This window comes from Netta rufina, assembly GCF_964035555.1.
Source record: "Netta rufina genome assembly, chromosome: 11".
In the NCBI taxonomy this organism is placed as follows: domain Eukaryota; kingdom Metazoa; phylum Chordata; class Aves; order Anseriformes; family Anatidae; genus Netta; species Netta rufina.
The window spans coordinates 14372431-14384953 of NC_140134.1; the positions used below are offsets into that span (position 1 = coordinate 14372431).

The window sequence follows — 12523 nt, forward strand, 5'->3', positions numbered from 1 at the left end:
ATTAAAACTTGGGACGCTGTAATTTTTCAAATTTATTTGGTATTACATTTAAATGAACCAAAAGGCAACATTGTACAGTAACTTTATAAAATAAAATTATTACATAGTACATTAACCAAAGCCCCATTTAAAAAAAAAAAAAAATCCTAAAAAGTCATTTGGGGACAGATCCTGCTCTTGCTTTTCTACGCACATGATTTATTGAGCTGATTTGAGCAGTACTTTTGTTTTAGGAAAAGCAAATGAGATTTGCCCCTCAAATAATATTTATTTTTTTTTATAATTCTTGCAGTTGCATTTTATCATGTGTAATATATCAAGTTTATAAGGCATAAATACGAAAAACAGTTCAATATGCTCATCATTATTTTAATTAAGTAATACAATCTAGGACACTTTTTTTTCAATCACACCAAGGATTACAATGTACCTATAGCTTTAATTTATTTTTATTGTTTTTTTAATACAAAAGTCTATCATGTAGTATACAGCATATACTAGTTGATAACTGGTTCACAAGGTCGATCACAATATTCTCGCAGGTTAATATGGTCAGGATTTCCCCTAGCTGATACACTGTGCAGAACTGCAGGGTCCCTCCTTCCTGAGCACCCTGGTGGTGGCCACCCACCACTGCACCATTTTAGTTATTTTAAGCAAGAATACATTGGCCAGATGTAGAACCTCCTGGGAACGCCTAGGGATGGCCATCATCCCCTGGGGAAGGCAAGGCAGCAGCTCCTGGAGGTATCTGTGGGGTGCAGGGGTGGAGCCAGGCTCTGTCTTCCCCTCTCCCCTAGGGCTCCCAGCACTGCTGGGATGCTCACAGGGGTTGCAGGAGCCAAGTCAAGCTCCAAACAGGGGATTTGTGCCAATCCCTGGGCAGGGAAATTACTGTCTCAATGAGGATGGGCGCCACTGGATGCCTGTGCAAAGGGAGGATGGGCAAAAGCACCTCAGTCAGGGGCAGTGTGGATGCTCAGGGTGCTGAGTTGGACCAACTCCACATCACCCATGGCTCCATCGCCTCCCAAATCCTTCTTGCGATTTTGGGCATCCCTAATGCAAAATCTCCTCCTGTGCCAGCACTCAGCACTTCTGTGGAGTGGATGGCAACCCCTAAACACACAAAGCAGGGGCCCTTCAGCCTCCTCTAATGCAGCAGTGCAAGCACGGCCCCAACCTGCCCGCGATCAATACCATTACCTGCATCTTTTCCATATCTCAGATAATCAGATATTTCCTAAAAGTAAATTGCTAAGACTGCTGATTTCAGCTGGCAGGTTTGGGTCTCGCAGGGTCAGACCGCTCATGTTGGCAGAGATGGGGTTGGTGGAGGCCGTGTGTCTGTCCGGTGTCCATCCAGCACCCATCCTGCGCCCTCCGAGGGACACAACTCTGCCAGCATGAGCAGATGGGACCTGACTGCAACCACGGGGCCACTCTGCTTATTTCTGACATCTCCTGCTTGCTGTAGTGGGGCCAACGAGGGACTTGAGGTCTTTCTGATGCTGCCTGGAACCAGGAAGAGATTTCTACGTACACAACCAACCTAAATTGTGCATAAGGTAAACTGCAGAGCAATGCCCCCGTGGAGTGCGTTCACATGTCTAATATTAGACATCTTGCTGGCAGCTCTGAAACATCCCTGGAGGTTTCTCTACCTGTCTATATTTACTACGTATGGATCCTGAGCTCCTAAACTTAGGTGCTCTGAATCACACCGTGATTGAAGGCCTAAGGGGAGCCCAAAATAGACGGTGCGAATTACTCCCTCCCTGCTGTGACTCCATCCTGCAGCATCTGGAAGCAGAGAGAAATCTTGGTATCAGGAAGGGGCCAAAACCACAGAATTTGGGTCAGGATTGCACCAAGCAGTGCAGGTTTATGGTGCACACCCCATGAGCCCAGAGAACCCCAGCAGCTCAAGTGCCAGACAGATGGGCAGGGGATGCTCTCAGCTGCAGTATGACCAGGGGGCTGCTTCCAAAGGAACCCAATGAACCTCCAGAAAGAGCTTTCACCACAAGAATCACCTTCCCCTTAGAGGACCAGCAAGTTCACATTATTTCCTGATTTTTTTTTTATTTTTTTATATATATTTTTTTAACACCTCCCCCCTCCCCCCAATCCACTCATGACAGAAGAGAAATATTGTCTGGGCGTTTGCTTTCACTAACCATGGCACACCATTTCTACCATAACTCAAGAAGTCCTTTTAACCTGCTACGTGCATTTGGGATAAAGCATTAAATGGATGTTTCTCGTGGGGTTACAGACTGCTTGCTGTCCAGCAGAGTCAACCATCATTCTTAAGTACATTAGCACTAGGGGAAGCAGACAAGCTCCCTGTGCTGAATGCATCACACTAACAGCAAGTTTCCACCCGTGCTGGAAGACTGTGCCCTTAATGTAAGTGCTCAGTAACCACCAGCCCTGCAATCTGAGGAGCAATCTGAACTGTATAGAAGGCTTGCGGGAAGAGAACCTCCATTAGTACCCATTATGTTGTGATTTATGTTATGGGCTCAAAATAGCAAAATTAAACAGTTCTGTTTCATCTACAGTCTAAAAAAAGGCACAAAGACTTTGTGACAAAATTATAACTGTTCAGATTACATTTATGAGAACTTTAACTGAGTGTTGCTTGGATTTGCCAGCTTTGCTTGCTGGCAGGAGTGAAACTGAAACAGTTTCACTGTCTGCAGAGGTAAAGAATACCCTTTTGGCAAGGCATGTTTGCCAGCTCTATGCAAATGTTATTCAACAGAAGCAACTAAAACCTCTTTTGATTGCTTTAAAACATAATCTTTTTGGTCTGCAGCACATTGCACTTATCTAAGTACTCAGTGATGATAGAGTGGGTCTTAGGGCAAGACCAAATATAAAAAGCCCTTTTTAATCTGAACATAGGAATGAACTCTGTTCATGGCTACACAGTCTGCTTTCAATCAAATGATCATGAAATACATCAATGCTATAAATAAATACAATACATTCAGAGTTTTCTACATTGTAGAGAGCTTTAAGACGTTCTTAGCTCCCCGGTGTAATGCATATAGAACATTCCCTTCTATACAGTGCTACCTCCAGGTACTCACACCTCCAGTAAATGCAACATAGCTCAGACAACCTTCCCCTTTTGCCTGGATCCTTGTCAGTCTCTGATTCTGTAAAACATTATATTGTTTCTTTAGGAAAAAAAATATTGCACTTTTAAAAATGCATAAAAATCGAACCGAGTTCCCATCAGCTCCGCCACATGCTCTGTTATTTAAAATAATACTTCTCAAAAAAAAATTGTTTCTCTCATCGTTTTGTGTTCTGTCTACGTTTACAGCAATCTCCACCAGGATATCCTCAGAACATTCTTCCTTTGCAAATTCCATACAGTTTTGCCATCAGGTGCTTGAAACACAGAATGAGCTATCTGAGATGCACACAGCTGGGAGTCACGAGTCTGTCCACGTATTCAGGATTTCATTGTACAAATGGGAACTACAATGACCAGAATAACTGTACAAGCTGCCGCTGCTATTAGGGCAGCTATCTTGCAAACCTTTGCTCTTCTGAACTCAGCTTCTTTGCGTTTTAATAAGGAATCATAGCCAGGAGTATAAATGTCTTCCATCCAGTATTCTAAGTTGTTTGGGTTTAAAGATTCTTGAGTCTAAAAATAAAAAGGAAACAATTGTTAATTGCCTGGGATCTGTTATTAATAAAATAAGTAAATAAAGCAGGTGTGCTTGGAGGCCTCCCAGCTGCATCTGGGTCTGCTGTCAGGATAAAGTGGGTTATTGCTGCAGCTCACATCCCTTCAACTCCATTTCTCCAGGTCCCAGTTCCATAAGGCTGATGAAAGTGGCAATAAAACACTGCAAAAAATAAACTCCCGCAACAGTTTAATTCTGCTTCAAAATCCCTGACATATTTCTGATTTGCCGGAAACTTTGTCATCCTTGGTGGCATTTAAATAAGATCTCTTTTATCTGCTAGACAGCAGAGATGTCAGCAACTACTGGTCTGTTACTGCTTTTTAAATTATTAAAGCCCAGCTGGTGAGAAATGTTCTTAACACACACTCCTTATGAACTACATTTTACAAAGCTAACCCTAATTTTGCTACCATGACTTGTCTGCAAAAGCAGGTCTCCTCACCCTCCTTGTACAACTTTATTTTCTGCCATATCCTCCCTTCTGCCCATGGAAGAGGTCACCACATACAGCAATGAGTGCTGCAGCATTACTCTCCCATGTGGCATTGAGGTACACATACCTCATACATACCACAGGTGATGTTAAGATCTCATGAGTTTTCTTGTCTTTCAGGAGCCAACCTCTTTCTTCACACCAAAAACCACACAGGAATGAGGGACAGCAGCTAGGGAAAGCCCCATGCACTCAGCAAGATGCTCTCTCAGTTTCTGAGGCAAGAGAAGGATCTGGACGCATAGCACAAGATTTTCTACTCCATATTACACCATCTCCAGACCATCTCTACAGGTGAGACCATTTAACCCCAAGGGCATGAACTACATTTCCACAGGAGACAATACTCTGCCCATTGTCAAAGTCTGATCCAATTCTCTCTGTGTGGAAAAAAAATAAAAATAATAAAAATTTAAAAAAAAGGAAATCTGAAATCTGAATTGGGCACAAAATGAAGGGCAACCTAGAGGACTCTATCAGTGCCTTCATTTGAATGTTGCATTTCATGTTGTTTTTTTTTGTTTGTTTGTTTGTTTTTGTTTTTGTTTTTTCTTTTTGTCTTCTTTTCTTCCTTAGAATTTTCAATCTCTTCATGCTTTGCATTTCCAGCTTGGTTGTTTTTTTTTTTTCCTTTCGTCCTGTCTCTAAGCTAAAATGGGGGGAAAAAGGGAAAACCCAACACTAGACACTATATCACACTTACCAGAAGAAAGAAATAAAGCAAAAATGTGAAAAAGAGGAGAAAAAAATGTTTGAAAAATGACAGCTTTTCCTTGAAGCTGTCTCCCGTGTCTGAGGCTCCAAAAGGCCAATTCTTTAACAACTGAAAAAGGTTCCATACAGAAATGTTCCGGTGAGAATACCAACACATACCTTTTTTGTGCTTGCAATGGGTCTGATCCAAAGCTCACTGGACCCAGCACAAAGAAACTCCAGCAGACTCGAGAGGGATTTGGGTAAGCCTTTAATTGGCTAATTCAGATTTTGTGGCCATGAGCTACCAGCTGAAACCTTGCTTTGCCTGACAGCACTATTTGCTTTATGTACAGAAGTACTAAAAGAAGTGGTTTTATAGCTGCCCCAGAAATAAACAACTAAAATTAAGCAACAGTTTTATGAACAATTAATGGAGATCTCTATGATAGTGCCTGTACTCTGAAGCAGAGACCATCAAGCTGAGTCTTGAGAGTGTACCATTCGATCTGTGAATGACCTATTCCAGCCTTCTGAAGAGAAAACCAGAAATAAAACAGCAACCTCATCTCTAAGGGCATCAGAAAAAAATAGTCTGGCTGAATGCTTCTTCCCTGTGGCTCATCATACGCAGGGCAAAGAGATGAGATCTTACACAGACCCTGTGCTGGGACAAGCTTTGGCCTGACCGCAGTTTTTTGCAATTTCTGTTTTAAGGAAGACTGGGAGAATTTTTAAAGGAGCAAATCAAGGTTAAAAATAAATAAATAAATAAATGACAAGTATGCTTCAAGGAAATTATAGTTTTGGACCTCTCTGCCTTGATATTGACCTTTTAACTACTTCAGAAGGAAGATGCATTATTAAAAAGGCCCATTACTGTTAATCAGCTTCCTTTCCCATTTCATTGCCAGACGTAGGAATGTTCATTAAAGCATAATGTATTTACTTTCAGTTCTAATAAAGTTAATCACTAGGAAAAAACCCACTCATCAGTCTGTGTCTATTTTTTAAGTTTGTCAGTAAGCTCTATTATAAAGTCTAGACACGGGTTTTGCAGAGTAGATGCAATTCTGACAGTCCTTTTGCAGGGAGAGAATCAAACCCGTAAAGTTTTATCACCTTTATCCTAAAGATAAATGATGGCAATAAGCTGCTTTCTCTGGTTTGCTCACAGTCATGCAGAGCTGCTTACATGGAAGGGAACAGTCCTACAAGGACCAGATGGGGAACACTTCTCTCAGGGGAGCTGTGCTTCCAAATATCACCTCCCCTGTTGCCTCCACACAGCAGGTAAGGGATGCTTTGTGGCTGCATACTGCAGAGGAACTTCTTTCAGTCTATTCCTACTCCAGCATATGGTCTGCAATGCCAGGAATAGGAATTTAGTATCCCCTCTGATGCTTTTAAATCCCAAACAGCAGCAGGCAGCTGAGGCAAGATGCAGACTGGTCCCTGTGCTACTCGGTTTCTCTCCAGGCATGCTTTAGTGCAGCAAGGAGCAGAGGCTGTTGAGGTCAAGGACACTTGCAAGAGCTGAGCCTGTATGGGCTGCTGCAGGGAAAGTTAACATCCCAGCCAAACCCAGTATAGCCTGGAGGTTAATGCAGTCTGAACAAATTCCTGCACAAGCAAATTCCAGCCCAAGACGTGTGAGGGCAGCACCAGTCCCCTCCGCTGGCTCTGCATGCTGCTATATAAATGTATACAGGCAATACACCATGAGCCAGGGCTGATTTCATTATGTGATGCTTTTTGTGTTTCAGGAAACAATACTGCAACATCTGTTTGGTTTTTACACATTTTGGATTACATTCTTTATGCTTCCCTTTTAAGCTCAGAGATCTTTCTTCCTAGAAGATGTTTTGTGTTTATCAGACTAATCAGGAAAAAGAGCCTGGTTATTCTTTTTAGGTTATGTAGCTATGTAGGCTATGTCTGCACTGGCAAGTTGTGCAACCTGGTAGGAACAAAGCAGCAGAGAAATGGTGAAGACACAGGGTCTCCCCTTTTGCCTTTGAAGGGAAGGAGGTAGCTCTGGACAAGGTCTGGGCTGGCCTATTAGTGGTTGGGAATGCATTGTTTACTCAGGAAACACAACATGTGGTGTAGTTTCAAACAAACAAACTCAATTTCCACTCTCAGAGATCACTCTCCCAAGCAGAGACCATTGGGAGATCTACCTCAAAGGCACATTTCCAAGCTGAACTAAAATATGAACAAGACCCACCATTAACTGATCTGCCCTTAACATGACTGTAGTTTCCAACAGCCACTTCAGAGCTTCAAACAGGGATGTATTTCAAAAAGAGTCATGGTATTGAATGTCTTCTACAAATATTTTGTTTCATGTTCCTAGCAAAATGGAAAAAGTGTTAACACTTAAATTCTCTGTGAACAATTCAGAAAGAACAAGGATAAAAGAAAAAGCAGCAACGCCAGATTCTGCACCACCACCTTACTGTGATTAGGGACCAGTTTCACCTCCCCCTTTTGTCCATCCCTTTATCCCCAGCCTTTTCTTTAGAGTTAACAACAGTGTGATGGCTTAGCAGACATCTCTCCATTACAGAACAAAGTGGAAGCACCAACCTGTCAAGGATCATCACTCAGCAATCAAACATCCACATTTTTCTTTGTCCTTAGCCAGGATGGATAGGGATCAGCAAGATTAGAGGCTCAACACCTCACAGCTCCTTCCTGAGCTATCCAAATCCCTTATTAAATTCATTTTCTGGTAACATCGATTCACAAACAAGCCATTCAAATTAAACAAATGGGACTCACTTGTAGATCCAATGCTGCAATCTTGCCTTTATCCCCCGAATTCCTTGTGTATTCCTCTATGGTCCACGATGGCTGGGCACGTTTCACTTCAGCCAGCTCCGTCAGCCTCATGTCTGTGTAGAGCGGGTTGCTTTTCATGTGTGACTTGAGTGATGCAGGGTAGGGATGAGGACTAAAGACTTGTTCAATCAAGAAAGCATCTTTTGGCTGTTTAGAGAGTCTATGTGGCTGTGGGATTTCGTATTGCCTGTCTGCCTGCAATAGGGTTCAAAAGAATTTGAGAAAAGAAACAGGACTATGAGGGGGTTAAACACAAAGGACAAGGATATTCCTTTCAGACTCACTATATGATACTGCTTAATCCAAGATAAGAGAAGTATCAGCCAGAACAAAGTTTTTGGATGGTGGATTTAATCTGTTTGCCCACCCTCTTCTCACAACCAGATCAAAGAGGTATTTTACAGATGACTCTCCATAACATGAACACAAAGCTCATGCAGAAGATGAAATTTAGGTTTTGTATTGTTTACAGGTTATAAAACTATTGTGAAAATAGCCCCGAACATTCAAAAATGACTAGCTGATCTGGTAAAGCTCGGAGCCCCACGCAAGCTTCAAAATTTGTGTTTCCAGATCAAATCTCAACATGGCTCCTCATGAGGGGAGCCTCCAGGTGCTACTCCCTTGACACCACATCATCCATGCTACTAATCCAGCATCAGCTGTGGTCTACCACAGCAGTGAGGAAGGGACCTTCAAAGTCTTTACTTCATTCTGGGCAGACCAATGTACAGAAATGCCAGGGTTTGGGCTTGATAAAGGTAACCCCTTTCCCCATCTGAAACCTGCTAATAAACCATAGTTTATGCTTTCTCATTCAATCCAACTGCACTTGCCCCCATCAAACCTCATCTTCTCCTTCCTCAGTCATGCTTTGCCTTTGATCCCCCTCCCAAGGAAGCACAGCATGCCCACCACATGTTCCTGATAGACCGTGAAGCTGAAGGATCACCAGCCCTCTCCAGTGGGCTCCACTTCCACGAAACAGAAACAATAACCCTCGGCATGCACAGTTTTAACTGAGCAGCAATCAGAACCCAGTGCAAGGACAGCCATGATAGGGATGTGATCTGCAAAGACAGCAGTGCGTAGGTGCTGGGAGGGATTTGGGCAGAGTTTTTTCTAGCTGACCAAACCAAGAGGGCAGCTATGCTGCATTTCCACCACGGAAGGTTTAAGATGCATGTCAATGACCATGAAAGTCAGACAAAGGAAACATAACTACCATTTGCATCTCATGGTGCACACAGAAGGATTTTTTTCTTGAGGGATTTGAATCCACAAATCTACTTTGTTGCCTTTTAAATATGCATGTACTCTCTGATAAAAGCCATCACAATGCAATTTCAAAATATCCCTTCTAAACCAACCTCTGGAGAATTTCAGACTGTAACAATTTTCCTCACGTTCTTTTCACCAAGTTAATTACCCAGCCTCCATTATATCGCCCCTGATGATGAAGAACATCATCCTCTTTCGAAGATTTCACCCAAATTGCCCCCCTCCCTTTTCAAAAGAGCAAAGTGCTTTTAGGAACAGCTTGACCATATTGCAGCTGCCAAGCAAGAACATATAGGTACAAAATCACTCAATTATGATAACAATAAAGACAGGCATAATATGGCGGGGCAAAGCATTGTCATACCCCAAGGCTTGTGATGACTGCGGAAGACATTCATAACTAGATTATTTTCAAGTGCTTATTATGTGAGTTAAGGTTGAAATTACCTCTTTAGATTTCCTGTGCCAGTCTTTATTTTCTCCTCCATCTCTCTCTTTCATCTCCTCTTCTGTAATGCCAACTTGGTTGCTATAAGTAATAGCTCTCCAGTCTCGGGGAGAGTTTGAAATACTTGCTATTTTGGATTCAGTTGCACTATTTTCCTCTGTTAATGATCTCGATGACCTTCTAGTAAATAAACTTTTTTTTAAGGCTTTTACTCGAAGACTTTCGCTGTTACTTCCACTGGCATCTGAACAGCACCATTCTGGATTGTTCTCCAGCTTGCCTCCATGAGGAGTGTTGTGGCACTGAAATATCTGCGGGGAGTTACTTTCATCTGATGCGGCCTCGCTTGTCAGTGAATTAAGATCTATTTGTACACTGACCTTCTCAGGCTGCTGAATTTTTTGATCCAGCTTGCTTAATTTTCCCAGGACTTGGGAGATTTCTTCACGGACACCTGAGAGAGACTCCAGTTTCTTCTCTATTTCACCAATCCTCAAAACCAATTTGCAGACACTTGTTTTCAGTTCATCATCTGTGTTACTGACATCTGCCCGGACCACTTTTTCTAATTTGTTGCAGGCACTCCCGTTGGAGATTTTAGTCAAATTGTGCTCGGGTGAGCTGTCACAGTCTGATTTATGCACCTGAGACAGGGAGCCAGTGCTGTTGTAGCATGAAGACTGCATCACTCCCGTGGACCCACTGATACTCATGTCATCTAAAAATCGGAAAATGTCACTGATATCATCACTCACGATTTCAGAGTCATCATCCGAGTGCTTAAGGGAGTGCCTCTCTCCATACTTGGCTTGGCCTGGTGTACACAAATCCTTGCATTTTTTGTGGTCCAGGACCTGTTGCTCCGTTTGTGTCCCAACACTCGTGGTCCTGTCAATGCTTAAGATCTGAACAGAAGTACAATTAATGCTTTTGTCCTTAAACTTTTTGACTGGCTCATGTTTTTCCACATCTAGAATGGAAGGAATTTCCTTGGGTTTATGCCCATTTTGTTTCACAGCATAATTTGTCTGCATAATTGGTTGCTGGTCCTTTGCATTTAGGTAGGACTGATGCCTGTCTGCTGAAGGAAAGTTTGGAGATGGGTTGTTTGAGCTCTGGTAGCGCGTCTTCTCTTCTGACTGCTTCCTATTAAAAAATGATCGTTCAAAGTCAGGTACCTCCTCAGTATTTAAACTCCAGCTTTTAGCTGGCCAGGCAGTTTGTTTAGTTGGTTTTCCTGTCCACTTTTTGTTGTCCTGAGGCCCAAGAATCGTAGTTGGGCCAAAATACGTTGAAGCTTGAAGATCATCTAGGCTTTCATGCTTCGCTCGTCTTTTGTCTGGTATAGGCGAATAAACTGGATTCAAGTACTGGCTGCTGTATGGCATTTCAAAGCTGTGGTTGAAGAAAGCCTGCTTAGAGCTTTCTTTCCTGTTCTGAGGCTCTCTGTGTCCATCTTCTGGCTTTTTGTTGGGCGGTATTAAGTTGGGAGATATTGTAATCAGATTATGAAAATCTTCTTTGAATATATTCCTTTTCTGGATGCATGACTGCATCACAAACGGCTCGTCATTTGAAATGAAAGTTTCTTTCAGACCTGCACTTATTGGCAAGGAGTCCTGGTCTGAAATAGATTCATTTTCGATGTTCATAGGGAAGTAGGTACTCTGCATCTCACACGGCGGAGACGTGGCGATGGAGTAGGACGCCAGTGCCTGCAGCCTGTCCAGAGAGGCAGCCCGGCCCTTCATCTCCTTATTGACCCCAAGCAAAAAGTTGGGTTCTGAAGAGGGAACAAACTGTTGGCAGTCTTTGCAGTCCATCTTCCTGCATTTTGAAGACCTTCTGACCGGAAAACCCTGGTTAAAGTCCTGGTCGTTCAGCTCACAATTGGGCACGCAGTCTGCCACGTTGCAGATTTCCGTGTCAGACCTGCAGGACTCAAAGGACTCTTTCTTCTTCACTTTCTGCCTTGCAACTGGAAGCTTCTCCTTGGCCACTCCCCCGTTCATTTGTATGAGGTTGAATATTGTTACTATATCTGCTGCAACCATGATTTTCTTTGATTGCTGATTGTTTACAGTGCATCTCATTTTGTCTTTGAACAAAGTCGCTGGGAAATTAGGATCCAGGCAAGCAGTGTAAAACAGCACACTTCTGAGTTTGGCCAACTGGGACAAATCAAACCTCGCACAGAGTGACTTGCAGAGATCCTGGTAAGAAACGGTGTTCTGCTTTGTGTCCAGCTCCTCCAAGATCTTCACCAGGAAGAGTGAAGTTTCCTGGTTGGACTCCATAGCTCAAGCGTATTTTGTTGTTTATCCTGGAAACTGTGCTCCACTTCTACAGCAACACACAACAGCAAACAAAAAAAGATTTTAAGTCACCCATAGATAATATTCAGGACCTTGTAATTCAGCCACAGACAGGACCTGCCTTCCTTCCCCTTGCAGTCAAGGGCTTGGTTGTATAACCCATCCTCTTGTTTTCAAACTCCAAGGCTGCAATCCAAGCATCAATGAAGTCAGTAATACTTAAATGGGATCAGGATTTCATCCAAGGAGGCCCATTTGTGTCACTACTACCAAAGTGAGCAAGTGAATAAACAGCAGAAGCTTTGCAGGGGCTGAACTCATGGCAGATACACCACCACAGCCTGCTTGCTACTGGGCTTTCACAGAGTATCTGATCAACTTATGAAAGTGCAGATGTGTCAAGTTGTTTGACAATAATTCTACCTCTGTTCTGTAGCCAGAGATGATCTACCACACCATGACAACTCCAGCTGTTTCCATACTGACTGCAAAATACTCACAGGAAGATTTTCTGACAGCAAGAAAGTTAGAAGTTATCTGCTAGAAGTTATCTGAGCATGTAATTATAATCATGCTTTTTAAAAAACATTACTCTCCAGTCTATATTATCTCTTCTAGATAGTATGATACTCGTTGCAGAAATACCTTTTCCTGACTTTACGATTCAGCGATAGAAGAGCTGCTCCACCACACCTGAAAATCTTTGAGCCCAATTTCATAAATAAAGTGC

The 12523-nt window shown here is 42.7% G+C and overlaps 1 protein-coding gene across 1 annotated transcript; it reads right to left on the bottom strand.

Annotated features, from left to right (window-relative positions):
• Positions 1–3472: 3472 nt before the first annotated feature.
• MINAR1 (membrane integral NOTCH2 associated receptor 1) lies at positions 3473–11775 on the bottom strand (the record flags this gene model as incomplete). The annotated part of the gene is made up of 3 exons (XM_084293653.1): positions 3473–3670; positions 7690–7944; positions 9478–11775. The coding sequence occupies 3 exons, from the start codon at positions 11773–11775 to the stop codon at positions 3473–3475; spliced, it is 2751 nt and encodes a 916-aa protein (XP_084149779.1).
• Positions 11776–12523: the final 748 nt, after the last annotated feature.